The sequence below is a fragment of the Apiospora kogelbergensis genome (genome assembly GCF_038363985.1).
Source record: "Apiospora kogelbergensis strain CBS 113332 chromosome Unknown utg000009l_segment0_segment0, whole genome shotgun sequence".
NCBI classification, from domain to species: Eukaryota; Fungi; Ascomycota; class Sordariomycetes; order Amphisphaeriales; family Apiosporaceae; genus Apiospora; species Apiospora kogelbergensis.
Genome location: NW_027117426.1, coordinates 680,437 through 693,633, shown reverse-complemented (window position 1 = coordinate 693,633; position 13,197 = coordinate 680,437). Strand labels below are relative to the sequence as shown.

Below are 13,197 nucleotides of genomic sequence, written 5' to 3'. Positions count from 1 at the left end.
CTATTATGATGTCGTGCAGAATGGCCAATATGTCTTCAAGATTGCTGAACTACATAGGAGATATGGTAGGCCCTTATCCCCCTTTCTCCCACACTGTTTCTCTGCTGATTGCTACCGTCGATATGTAGGCCCAATCATTCGTATCTCGCCGCACGAGCTGCATGTGCACGATGTCGCTTTTCCTGACCAGCTCTATAGACAGGATGGAATATGGGACAAGTACGACTGGTCTGTCGATGCTTTCGCCACCTACGGCGCCACCATGCTCACCCCCAGCATGAATTACACAAAGCTCGTCGGCAGCCGCTGAATCCGTTCTTCTCCAAGGCTAGAGTGAACAGCCGTTCCGACATGATTGAAGGGTACCTGGAAAAGCTATGTGGCCGCATCTCCGCTTTTGTCGAGTCGGGCGAGCAGTTCAATTTCGGAGCTGCCATCACTGCCTTTACTCGTGACATGGCTTTTGATTTCATCCTCGGCAAGAGCTGTAAGAGTCTCGACGCGGATGATTTCAATGAAGTGATGCTGAGCGCGACACGTGGATCCGGCCAAGTCTGGCGCCTGGGGAAACATCTGCGGTTCATCGGACCCATGCTGAAAGCCATGCCGATTGACTGGGTCATCAAGTATGGAGATCACGTCACCAAGATATTCTTTCGCTTCTTGAAGGTAAGTATCCTCAGACCACTTCATCACATACCGATTTGACGCTGGCCAGGTAAATATGGAGGACACCGAAGCGCTGGTGGCATCTAGAGGATCACCCAAGACTAATACCCTGAGCAACATGGTTCATGAGATTATGGAATCCAAGTTACCGGAATCAGAAAAGACCGCCATCCGGATCTTTGACGACGTATCCGTTATCACTGGGGCCGGGTTCGAAACAACTGCCGGCGCTCTACGTGTGACGCTTTTCCACGTATTCGACAAGACGGATATTCTGCAGCGACTCCGAATTGAGCTTACCGCTATCGACACTCGAGATTTGAAGGCACTTGAGTAGCTGCCTTACCTCAAGGCTGTATTGTTGGAGGGTCTACGTATGAGTCCCGCCCTCGGCGCACGTCTGTCTCGTATCGCTCCGGACAGAGAGCTCCTCTACGGCAAATGGCGGATACCCGCCGGCACCCCTGTGAGCATGTCGTTGATTCTGCTCCATGCAGATGAAGCAATCTATCCCGAGCCTCAGAACTTCAAGCCTGAGAGATGGATGGATCTTAGTGGTGGGCCAAGACTCGAGAAGAATTTCGCCCCCTTTTTGAAGGGAACAAGAGGTTGTCTTGGCATGCAGTAGGTTCACACCCTTCCCTTTTTTATTTTCCTAAACTTCGCCGTGTTGACATCGAACATCTAGCCTCGCATGGGCGGAAATGAATCTTCTCATGGCCCGCTTAGTCGAGCGCTTCGATTTCCAATTTCGAGATGCTCGAGCTGCGGATTTCGAAAGCGCCAGTGATCAGTTTGCGTTAGGGACGAGGGGCAAGGGTGTCTTGAATGCTACTGTCGGCCGTAGAAGCAGGTGAAAATTTATCTCGCACCCAATCCAGGAAGCCGGACGTTGTCGTTTTCGGTCACGTAGAGAAGCAAAGACAAACCGGCAGCAATGACTTCTCACTTGCGGCCATGCTAGCCTGCATGAGGTTCATGCTATCGTTTATACCAAGTATATCATCTCCAGTCCTTCCTTTCCATCCTCTGGCCAGTGTTCGCCTTTCATAATTCCATCGAAGATTGCGGACGAGATATAACGGAACTCGTTGTTCTCTTCAGTCCGTCTCAGCACGACCGGAACTCTCGAGCCCGCCAACAGCCAGAGCTGATCGCCCTTCTCGCATGTGTGATACCCCCTCCCAGTGATACTCTGATCCGTTATTTCAGTATCGATGAATAAAAACGCCCAACTCGCGGTCATGTTGAGGCCAAGTTGGATACCCCGGACCGTTTCACCAAACTCGTCATTGGCGTCTTTTTCACTCTTGTTCAGGTAGTTGAGTATGATGGTGATAGGGTCGTTTTCACTCGGGTCCGAATACTTTGCGACTGCCTCCGGCTCAATCATGTCGCAGTTCGGGTAGCTCATAAGGTCGGCCCATCTGAGCATGTGCGAGCGGCGAAAGTTCTGGGACGATTTAAAGGCGAAGCACCATTCCCGGCATGCTTTGATGAATTCCCGAAAGCTCTCATGATCCCAGGGTTTTTGGCCCATCATGGAAGTATTAGATGCTATTGTCCGTGTAAGATTGACCACTCGTTTTCCTTGCACAAGAAGTTTGCCGGTATTTGCCTCGCATATCGCATGAGCTTTAGAACCGTTGCTTGCATTGGGATCAGAGACACGCCAATTTAATCGCAAAATAGGCAGTATTAATGCCTCTCTTTTGTTGCCCATGGGCGTCAGGTAGTCGGGCACCCATGACGGCGTTCTCGAGTCACCCGATGGTGGGAGGTCCAACGTTATGGAATCAAGACTTTCCGTGCTAGTAACGAGTGCTCTTGTGAGTGATTGAGCGACTTCCTGAACGGGCTTGGAGTAGTCCGGTTCCGGTAGGCCAATTCCCATTGCCTCTAGGATAGAATACACGCCGTAAATCTTATCGTGTGGCAGTCCTGAATCAAGATCTCTAACCGAGCTCAAGAACATCAGGCGCTTGAGTTCCCAGCCATGCCAGTCTCTGTTTCTTATCATTTTAAGAATCGCGTATTGGTATTCAATCCAAGTAATCGTGGATTTGTTGCGCCATGCGGTCGAAAGGGCGGGTTTTGTGTATTGGCCCTTGTAATTCGCCAGTGAACGCGCTTGACGGCGAAAACGGAGACGGTTAATTGCCAGCTGGTGTTTGGGGTTGTCAGACTCCCCCGAAATCAAGGTGTCGGTGAATTCGGATAGAAAGCCCAGGCAGAACTCAAGAGGGGCCCATTTCAACACCTTCGTCCCGGAAAGTAATACACACCTGCGTGCAAAGACGAATTCTTGCACAGTCCATATTCGTGTGAACCACGGGTGCTCGGCTAGCTTCAGGAACGATGCAAGATACGCTTGCACCGCAGGCTCTACACGAACTGTCAGCAGTATTCGGAAGTGGTTTTGACTTCTCCGAAATAATCACGTACCCCATTTTGCCTGGAGCTGTTCTCCAATCTGATCTTCCTTGCCCTTGCCCATGAGCATGTGGAAGCGTATGAGCGGGAAATGGACCAGATAGTTTGCCAGTTGTGGCCCCCATATTGATAAATGGTCTTTGACCGTCAACGGGAGCTCCTCTAACCCAAGCCAAATAAGCACGGTCGAAGCGTTATTGTACACTTGGCCCATCACCTTGACCTGGTGGTTTCGCTCGAGCTCTCCCTCGGGAGTTTGGTCGATGCAGATTGCGTCAATCCATAAGGTGCGTTTGAAGTAGCGCCGCCGCAGGGTTATCAGGGCATCGCGACAGTTCGGAGTCACGAGCAATTCCTGCCCATCGCACAGTATAGGCTCGCTACCTTGCTTGCCTCCCCATACGTAGGACAGCGCCTCGTACTGAGAGCGCGCCTTCTTCAGCCTTATTTCGCGGATCTTGCATGTCAAGGGGGCGTCTCTCGCCGAGGAAGGGAGGAGTTCAAGGAGCCGGATTGAACCCGGGGACTGGAGAGGCGTATGTTTATAACGCTCAGTCATGTCGTGACAGCTCCAACGTGGACATGGAAGGATCTTGTTGGTGTTGGTGAGCGGGTGAGCGAACAAGCCGAAAACACAGAGTCAGCAGGAGAACAGAACCAGCTGAACAAATCAGCTTGGGAGATTGTTTTCCCCGCGCGTTCCCTGCACTTCACTTCCACACCTTCCTCTGGGACATCTGAATGGGCATTGATCCCTGATACCCAGCGCGACAGTCGATAACATGATGGCTGCTCAAGTGCCCAATTTGACCTTCACTGTCGCAGAAGAAGAATGGTAGATCTCTATATCTCCCATAAGCAGGTTCGGCCATCATGGCGGCGGGGGCATGTCCGGATGTCATTCACCTGACTCCGACTCGAAACAAATTAGGTAGGCGATAGACAGAAAAGTGACACTAAGTTATAAGAAGAGGATGCCAATCGCAAAAGAAGGCTGAGGATGACCCTAGGCTTCGGGCGCGATGACGTGACTTGAATCATGCAATTGATTGATTCGGCGTGTACAGCATGCGCTGCTTGGGATGTTTGCTTTCAACCAGTCTTGGCAGCAGACGCCAGGTAGGCAGGCACTTGACCGATTCATGAAGGCCATATACGATGTCGTTTCGTTTCGAGTAAATGGACGGAAACCCTAATATTGCTTTCTATATTTGTATTGTTTCTTGAAGTTTGTTCGCATGGTCGCATGGGTGACTCTGAAACAGGTTGAGCACATGATTTTGCGTTCCCATTGACCAGAGTCCCCCGTTGACCGGACCCGGGCAGCCGGTGATAGATGTAATGTTCTCCATTAATAGTGTCAGTGCCATGAATCGAGCGCATGAAACCGCTGGCGATAGCGGGAACGCCAAGCGGTATGTCACCTTGTCAGTGGAAGACCAAGTAGGGATGAACCGGCAGCCGTGGTGATCCCAGGATGGCCGGCCGGCGCAACGCCTTACAGGATTGGGTCGGGCCCCCGCTCTTTCAAATATCGGGATCGTTATTCTGACGCTGAGGAACATGATGCTGGCCCTGACCGACCGGCATGGCCCCCTTCGGCCGCGCCGGCGTGACGGTCTCTGCATGTAGCTGTATATATAATACCGACCACGCGCTCGACGATCAACTGCTCCTCACCATTCTCTGTAAAGGGGATCAAGACCAGCCATTCGTTTCAAAACGCTGCCACAGCCTACCTATATACTTATACACTCTTTCGTGACCGACAGCGAGACCCGTCGTCGAACTGAGCTCAAGCCATCATCCATCAACCACTATCCTCCCTCCTCTCCCGCCACGATGAAGACGCCTTCCCCCGCCGCTGCGCTGCTTCTGCTGCTCGCCCCTTCCCTGACGGCCGCGCACTACCTGTTCCCCCACTTCATCATCAACGACACGGTGACCAAGGAGTTCGAGCACGTGCGCGAGCACGACAACGGCTTCCAGCCGTCGTGGGACGACGGCGCCATCCTGGCGAGCCCGGACCTGCGGTGCAACAAGGGCGCCGAGAACCACATGGGCGCCCCCACGCCGGCGCAGGTCGTCGCCGGCCGCGACGTCGTGGGGTTCCAGACGAACCTGGGGACCAAGATCTACCACCCGGGGCCGGTCACTGCAAGTGCTCCTCCTCCGCCATGTCCTGTCTCCTCCTACGCCGACTCGGAAGATCCGTTTCCGTTCCCCCGTCCGCCTTGCTGACTCTTTCGGTTTCCCCCTAGATCCACATGTCCCGAGCCCCCTCGGGCAACGTCGCCGAGTACGACGGCTCCGGCGACTGGTTCAAGGTGTACCAGCTGGGCACCAAGGACCCCTGGGACGGCACCGACCAGGGCTGGCTAACGCGCGACCGCAGCCAGTTCACGTTCCGGCTGCCCGCCGAGATCCCCAAGGGCCAGTACCTGATGCGCATCGAGCAGATGGCCGTCCACCCGCCCTACAAGGCCAAGCAGTTCTTCATGCAGGTAAGCTGACTTGGCTTAGCTTAACCCGACTTCATCCCATCATGTTCGGGCGGGAGGGGGGATTTGGTCTTCCCTTATGTTCTGTTCCCATGACTGATTGGATTTTCTTCCGCCTTTTAGTGCGCCCACGTCGAAGTCGATAGTCAGTACAACGGTTCGCCTCCGGGCCCGACCATCAAGCTTCCTGGGGGCTACTCCAAGAACGACCCGGCCATCCAGCTAGATAGCTGGGCGAAACCGAAATATGCCCCCATGCCCAAGCCTGACAAGATGTGGCCCAATGAGGATAATTTCAATAAGATCCTATAAGGTTTAGCAAGGTGAAGCCAATTCCAAGGTTCACAAGGGACGCGGCAGGATTTTACGAAGGATTGAAGGATTGAGCCAATTCGTGTACATATATAGGGAGTAGCCAACAATTTCACGACTGCACTAAGATTCACTCGGTTCACTTGCACATTGTGTTTGTTTTTAAAATGTTTTTGGTGGTATTTATCACCTCAATCTAGGTATCTACTTCAACGCCATAAACCAGAACCCTTTTTTCCGTTACATTAATCGTAAAGCCACCATTTAGATCTGGTTGGCGGTGTTGAAGTCCTTGAGGGCCTCGGTGACACGCTTGGTCATGGTCTTCTCGCCCTCGCGGACCCAGACACGGGGGTCGAAGTACTTCTTGTTGGGCTTGTCAGCGCCGTCGGGGTTGCCGACCATGGTCATGACGTAGTCCTTCTTGTTGAGCACGTAGTCGCGGATACCGGCGAGGTAAGCGTACTGCATGTCGGTATCCATGTTGACCTTGACGACACCGTGGTTGATGGCGGTGAGGTAGTCGGACTTCTCGGAGCCGGAGCCACCGTGGAAGACGAAGAAGACGGGCTTGTCCGAGTCGGCCTTGGCGGCGAGCTTCTCCTTGACGTAAGCCTGGTGCTTGCCGAGGAGCTCGGGCTGCAGCTTGACGTTGCCGGGCTTGTAGACGCCGTGGACGTTACCGAAGCCGGCGGCGATGGAGAAGTAGGGGGAGATGGGCTCGAGGGCCTGGTAGATGTTCCAGATGTCCTCGGGCTGGGTGTAGAGGGAGTTGTTGTCAACATCCTCGTTGTTGACACCATCCTCCTCACCACCGGTGATACCGATCTCCATCTCGAGCCACTGCTTCATGGGGGCAGCGCGCTTGAGGTACTTGGCGGTGGTCTCGACGTTCCAGTCGACGGCTTCCTCGGAGAGATCGATCATGTGGGAAGAGAAGAGGGGCTCGCCGGTCTTCTTGAAGAAGTCCTCATCGGCGTCGAGCATGCCGTCCAACCAGGGCAGCAGCTTCTTGGCGCAGTGGTCGGTGTGGAGAACGACCTGTGTGAATCTACTGTCAGCTATACGTCCCCCGAGGTTTTCATGTTGAGCAGGGTAAGGTTTGGGGTTTGGAACGTACGGGAACGCCGTAGGCGGGAGCGATGGCGCGGATGTAGTGGGCAGCGGCGATGGAGCCCTGGATGGAGGCGAACTGGTCCTTGTTGTCGACACCCTTACCGGCGAAGTAAGCGGCACCGCCGTTGGAGACCTGCAGGACGATGGGGGACTTGGCATCGCGGGCAGCCTCGAGCGACGCTACGACGGTCGAGGAGGATGTGCAGTTGATGGCGGGGATGGCGAACTTGTGCTCGCGGGCGTACTTGAACAGAGCCAGGACATCATCGCCGTAGATGACACCGGTCTTGCGGGAGAGAACGTCTTGGGCACCCATATTGAAGTTGGTAGTGGTGGTAGTGTGTGTAGGTAATAGATGTGAGTTGATGATGGGAGAGAGAAGAGGGAGGGAGGAATCGAGGGAAGTTCACAGACGAGGTAGTCGCTGCGCTTTATGATTTTAGGTTTTTCGAGGAGGGGTCGCTGTTCGGAGCCAATGGAGGAAGTGCAGGTAGTGCAGGTACAGCAGGTACAGCAGGTACAGCAGAGTTGTTCAATGAAACGAGGCCGAAAACCAAACAGAGACTCGAATGGAAGCTAAACTGGGAAAGGAGGGGCTCGTCGTCATATTCGCTGTGAATGTACATGCTCTACATCCCGCCAACTCTTACTCGGGGAGCCCACCAAACCACCCCACCATATTCGGGCCTCCTTGTCGCCAATGGCTGACAAGTCGCAAGTCCATGTAGACCGACCGATCAAATCGAGCTCAAGCTCCCAAGGACCCGAAATAGCTACACGAACATGCCAGGTCTCGATCTTTCTTTGCACGTCGGCAGGAGCTTCTAGGCCGAGGATGTAAACGTGAAGAAGAAGAAAATAAACATTGCATTCACGAGACGCTGTTTAGCAGCAGCATCCAAGATACGCGGCAACTGCTGGCAAAAGCTGTCCGGATAGATTGATTGCGATGTTATTTCCCATTGGCACAGCTGTTGACCGACGGCCGGCTTATTCTCGCAGGGGGTGTGCATCGTACCGGCATCGATGGAGGGGTCCTAAGTGGGAGCCACTCTGACGCTACCGCTCTCTGGTACGCAAGTACGGTATGCATGGTACATGCGGCATTCGATGGCTGGCAACAGGTCCCTGAGAGGTACAGCTGAGTTGTTTGTGCAGGGCCACGGGTTACATCAGAGCTATCTTGAGGTTTTTCATTTGTCTTGTCCCCCTGGCCAGGAGCCCCAGGACCCCTCCTGCTTTGGAACCTAGGAACCTAGTACAGTAAGAAATGGGCGGTCTTCTCCAGCGAATCGTCAAGCCTCGTGAGGTGGCTTACTTGGCAACTATGCTACCTCTTCGATTGGGCGCATGCTTGCGCTTCACAGTGTGTTGTTGAGCAAGCCTGGAACAACAACGTGCTTCATGTGTTGTTGTGGTGTCCCACCAAAAGTCCAAGAAGGCCCGGACTTTGTCTGGCCTGGCTCCTTTCGATGCTAACAATGGCGGTCTTGGGAGTGACAGGATGGCGGGGTACGTGGTACGTCAATGCAGGAAATTGGCCAGATGGGCAAATGGCATGCCATGGAAGCTGGAAGTAGGCCAGGTACAAAAAAAATGCGCGACTTTACATGCGTTCAACGACTCGAGTCTGCCGATGACGGGCGGAACCGGCGAGCCAATTTTCTTTTCTCTCCGCGGTGACACGAGAAACAAACAAAAGTCATATCGGAAGGAAAATAAATTCGATATAATACCGACTGAAGGGCCAGTTCGGGATTATTCTGACCAGGTAGAAGGACCTACTCACGTCGCTCTCGCAGGTCTCGTACGGTTCTGGGTTGTTTTTGGGCGGCTTGGAGGGGTAAAAGAGGAAATGCCATCTGCTCGACGTGGGGTCCGTCAGTCGTCATAGCGGCCCTTCTTTTTGGAGCTTGACGGCTTTGGAAATGGAACACTGGAGTGCTACCAACCTGCGCCTCTCACCTTTTGCGCTGGCAAAGGCTGCTTACCGGTTGCAGCAGCCCCAAATTCTAGACAGCTCCATTTCCTGCCTTCTCGTTCGGCAACGCCCTGAGCCCGCGCGAGGACCCCTTGTCCACCGAACCACCATGACATGATCGTCTTGCTATTACAAGCAATTGAACCCATCGTCGATCCAGATCCAGCCTCCCAGTATCCATCCTTCAGCTAGCAGCCTTATCAGCCAGGACATGCATGCAATTCACTGTGCAGATTAGCTGTGTGCCCTTCCTGCATGCATGTACAACAGTACAGTCCGTAGCTATTCAGCTGTCTGGCTAGAGATGATAGTTTCCGGAAACTTGAAACGTCGATTCAGGGACGGAACCGTACAGTTCACTGTGCAGATAGCCAGCCTGTGTGCCCTTTTCTCTGCATGCTACATACGTACGTGTAGGTAATCAGTGGGTTTTGGTCCCAGACTAGTAGTTGCAGTTTGCGCTGCCTGCTCCATCCGACCTGGGCGATATAGCGTCACCGATGGGCCAGCTATACTGCTGCTACGGCAACCCGATTTGCCGCCTCCCATCGTAAACGCAACATGCAGAGAAAACTCGGGAAAGAAAATTTGACACTTATTCGCCGTGGCCAACGTAATAGCCGGCATGGTAAACGTAATTGTCTCCAACAGGGACAGCCGGTGTCCCGACATAACCTCGGACAATGCTCCGGCTGGCGGGGTAAACCCGCGATGTGTCCCGAACGCAATCAATCACGGCTATTCTGGTTTTCGTGGAGGGTCTCGGCAGCTGAGACAGATAGCTGTCACATCTTTGATACGGTAAAGGAGCAGTCACTCAAGAGAGAGAGAAAGAGATTATAGTGTGTGTATGATATGAACATTTTGGCTGCTGTCTAATGCCGCTTCGGGTTCCAGAGCCGGGTTTTGTTTTGTTATGTACGTAAAGATGCTCTAAATCTAAAACGCCAACCGCCGCTCGGGTAGCAATGGTGATGGTGATGCAGCGTATCCTAACAACGCTCCTCGAATAGTTATGTTATCCCTAACCCCCCTTGACAGAAAATGCTCATCCTCTCGTGAACGCCAAATGTGTGCCGTGGTAAAGTGCCACCCTCCCCAATAGTAATTTTTTCACAAGTAGAGGTCAGGAGACCAAGTCATTGAGCAGCACTCCGTGGCGTCCTCGCAATAGGGATGAAGCCCCTCAGAGCAGCGGTCCTACGAAAAGCCCGCCGCTCCCGCTGCTTTGATGCCGCCTCCCGGCGCCGCCATGATCGCCTGCTCGCAAGCCCCTAGCTTCTCGTGGGACTGGGGGCATATACATAATGACTTCCTCATACCAGAAGTTGGACGCCTGCCACTTCATCCAGTCCCACACGCCAGAACAGCCCTCTCGTAACGTCTCCCGTAACGTCTCCCGTAACGTCCCCCAGCGGAGTCCTAGCTTTCTCCGGGTCCGTTGCGGGCAGGGCAGCAAGTCCACGTCGTTGACCTTGCCGTCCAAGTTATTCCGCAGGCGCGTCTTGATCCGGTGCTCTCGGGAACCATCCTAGGACTCCGCAGGCGCCTGGCACTCGCGCTCCAGCTCGTAGAACAGGAGGTAGACCTCCCGCTGCATGCCCAACACGTCGCTCGTCTTGGCCTCCTTGATCTTCTCGTCGCTGATGCGCCACCACCGCTCCGCCTGCTTGCGGCGTCGCGGGAGCACGCTCTTCGTCACGCTGGGCTGGCTGGCCGTCGGCACCACGGCCATGCCGCCCGCCGGCGCCATCGTAGAGTCCGTCTCGTTCGTCGCGCGCTTCCCGGCCGGGCTCCCGGTGCGGCTGTTGCGCGCTGACTGCGAGATCCGGGAGAGCGTCGATTTCGCCGATGCAGCGACTGACTTCAGGCTGATGTTATCAGAGTCCCGTCGACGCCCGCCAGACGTGGAGTTGTGATGTGTTGACTTGCGACTGCTGGAGGTTGGTGATGAGCGCGGGGCCGCCTCTCCCGCCTCCCGAGGCAACGTTTCCACGGATGGGTTTGAAGAGCTTGTCCCTGATGCGGGGGACAGCAGATCTGGAGTTGACACGGCAGGGCTCGCAGATTCGGACTTTTGGAGTGCACGAACCTGCGGTGTTGCTGCCTGCGGTGTCGTGATCGGACTCGGCTGAGCCGATTTGGTGAAAGCGTGGGAAGGCTGGAACGCATGGGGTGTTGAGAAGGGCATTGCGACGTTCTGCCTCCGGAAGGATTCGTAGTGGCCACTGTGGTGGCTGCCCTTATGTGAGACTATGCCGAGGAGTTTGTATTTCCTCTGATTGAGTATTCCGCCCAAACACAGCTGTTCGGGAAATGCGACCTTGGCCGAGTTCTTCGTTGACATGCTGGCATCGTAGATTGACCGCGACAAATGGATGGCCATAATCTTGGGGAAGCTAGTGAGGCGCGTGTGCCTCGCAATCTTGCGTTTCGGGGAGTACCGCGTGTCTGGTAATACAACGTCTGACGGTGGTGTTTCGGGGTCTGTGTCGATCGCGTGCTGCAGCTTCTCGATCGTCGTCCGCGTCTCTGTCTTGAAGCTCTCCGAGGTAGACTTGGCCAATTCGGCTTCCAGAAACTCTTTGGCGTGGACCAGTCGACACTTTTCACACTTGAAATCGTCTACGTGCTCGGTTTTGAACATGCCATCCAGGCACGCGTTGAGCGTCGTGGAGCTCGTTTGTGGTACACTAAGAGTTAGCGAGCAAAATGTGCTCGCCGTTGGTCTCGGCTTGAAATGACATGTCTGGCATTCAATCTGACTCTCAAACTTGCCCTCCAGGGGGAATCCCTCCTCTTCGTCATCTTCGTCCACGATTGTCTCGGTGGTTGCAGTGTCGGGTCGTTGTTGAGAAGAGGTAGATCCCGACGGTCGATCCGAATGCTCGCTCTGGGCATCGTTGCCGCTGATCGCGAGCCCCGCCAGCCGCTCTTCTACAGCCGAGCCATCTACAGGCGCCGAGCCATTGGTGACCGAGCGCTCGAGTCCGCCGTCCTTCCGCGCATTCCGCCGGGCTGTTCTTCCGGCGTGGTATTCGTCGCATAGCCTTTCGGCTACGACCTGCAGGAACTCTTGGGCATCCTGCTGCTGCCTGCTTATGCGCTGCTTGAATGCGACCTCCAGTACCTTGACGAAACCGGTGGCGGAAATGGTCTTCTTATAGATCGGTCGTTCGTTTAGCGCGTCGAGGATTTCTTTCAGCCCCTTGGTGACCAGGCCGGTTTGCAATCCCTCCGTCTTCCAATCGGGGTTGTGTGTCTGCGTGGGGTCTTTTATGATCTGTTGGTATACCCAGGGTTCGTCGATATTCCTCCGGTGCGTCTCGCGAATCAGGTACACGCGGAGGTCGGTTAGACCAGCCAGGGCCTGGAGGACCGAGTTGATAAAGCAGTCGTTAGCCGGATTCGTCAAGCCGACGACTCCCTTTTTTCTTGGTGCTGTTGGGTTCGTTGTCGATCAGGTAGGTGGGTGCAAACACATAGACTAGAGTGATGGCAGCCAGAGAGGCGCCGGCAGCATAGGTCGCTACCGTGAGTGGCTTTTCCGGCATGGTGCCGGGTGCTGTCAAAGCAGCTCGCCTAGCTTGCTATAGTCTTCGCCGTGGTCGGTGGTGGAAGTATGGTGGTAAGAGAGATGGGAATGCAGAAAGGAGAAGCACAATTCGTTGTTTTCGGGCTCATCGCAACATTGCTTTCTCGCTTGTGAAATTTTCCCAAGGATGCCCGTCCAGGAATGTGGTGAGATGACAGTGGAGGAAACGGACCTCGGCGTTAGGATATTGGTGGACAAACAGGGGTTGCTGTTTACAAACAGAGATACTTCGTCGGTGGTAGAGACAGAGTATTGTGCGCCTCACAATGCAAACAGAACATACACTCCAAGTGGATAGACAAGAAGAAGTCGAATTGGGCGCAAGAAAGGTCTCGGCACAGCGGCACGAACTACACGGACAGCACAAAAGAGAAGAAGAAGAAAAAATCAGCAATTATGGGATGTTCGATCGTACATGCAGGCGAGTCGTGAACCGAGACACCGAGGGCGGGAGAGGAAGGGGAAGGAAGACTGCTGAAATAGGGCGGCCCCTAGCAAGCCTAGCAGGCGCCTAGCAGCAAGTCGGGTGCTCGAAGCGCAATCACCGCAATCAACGACACTACGCTAATAAGATTGCCTGTCGCCTAGCA

At 54.4% G+C, this 13,197-nt stretch overlaps 7 protein-coding genes across 7 annotated transcripts; 4 read left to right on the top strand and 3 right to left on the bottom strand.

Annotated features, from left to right (window-relative positions):
* Positions 1 to 29: 29 nt before the first annotated feature.
* On the top strand, positions 30 to 310 carry PG998_013284 (uncharacterized protein; the record flags this gene model as incomplete). Its single annotated transcript, XM_066880100.1, has 2 exons — positions 30 to 124; positions 199 to 310. The coding sequence occupies 2 exons, from the start codon at positions 30 to 32 to the stop codon at positions 308 to 310; spliced, it is 207 nt and encodes a 68-aa protein (XP_066724239.1).
* A 41-nt stretch (positions 311 to 351) lies between these two features.
* PG998_013283 (uncharacterized protein) lies at positions 352 to 1,006 on the top strand (the record flags this gene model as incomplete). The annotated part of the gene is made up of 2 exons (XM_066880099.1): positions 352 to 669; positions 719 to 1,006. 2 exons carry the CDS (start codon positions 352 to 354, stop codon positions 1,004 to 1,006), a joined length of 606 nt encoding a protein of 201 aa, XP_066724238.1.
* Positions 1,007 to 1,045: 39 nt separating this feature from the next.
* On the top strand, positions 1,046 to 1,526 carry PG998_013282 (uncharacterized protein; the record flags this gene model as incomplete). The annotated part of the gene is made up of 2 exons (XM_066880098.1): positions 1,046 to 1,293; positions 1,358 to 1,526. 2 exons carry the CDS (start codon positions 1,046 to 1,048, stop codon positions 1,524 to 1,526), a joined length of 417 nt encoding a protein of 138 aa, XP_066724237.1.
* A 131-nt stretch (positions 1,527 to 1,657) lies between these two features.
* Positions 1,658 to 3,661, bottom strand: PG998_013281 (uncharacterized protein; the record flags this gene model as incomplete). Its single annotated transcript, XM_066880097.1, has 2 exons — positions 1,658 to 3,054; positions 3,115 to 3,661. The coding sequence occupies 2 exons, from the start codon at positions 3,659 to 3,661 to the stop codon at positions 1,658 to 1,660; spliced, it is 1,944 nt and encodes a 647-aa protein (XP_066724236.1).
* A 1,283-nt stretch (positions 3,662 to 4,944) lies between these two features.
* PG998_013280 (uncharacterized protein) lies at positions 4,945 to 5,915 on the top strand (the record flags this gene model as incomplete). Its single annotated transcript, XM_066880096.1, has 3 exons — positions 4,945 to 5,253; positions 5,364 to 5,606; positions 5,727 to 5,915. 3 exons carry the CDS (start codon positions 4,945 to 4,947, stop codon positions 5,913 to 5,915), a joined length of 741 nt encoding a protein of 246 aa, XP_066724235.1.
* A 264-nt stretch (positions 5,916 to 6,179) lies between these two features.
* Positions 6,180 to 7,347, bottom strand: PG998_013279 (fructose-bisphosphate aldolase- class II; the record flags this gene model as incomplete). The annotated part of the gene is made up of 2 exons (XM_066880095.1): positions 6,180 to 6,956; positions 7,036 to 7,347. 2 exons carry the CDS (start codon positions 7,345 to 7,347, stop codon positions 6,180 to 6,182), a joined length of 1,089 nt encoding a protein of 362 aa, XP_066724234.1.
* Positions 7,348 to 10,543: 3,196 nt separating this feature from the next.
* On the bottom strand, positions 10,544 to 12,566 carry PG998_013278 (ubiquitin carboxyl-terminal hydrolase 2; the record flags this gene model as incomplete). Its single annotated transcript, XM_066880094.1, has 2 exons — positions 10,544 to 12,439; positions 12,495 to 12,566. 2 exons carry the CDS (start codon positions 12,564 to 12,566, stop codon positions 10,544 to 10,546), a joined length of 1,968 nt encoding a protein of 655 aa, XP_066724233.1.
* Between the last annotated feature and the right edge of the window lie 631 nt (positions 12,567 to 13,197).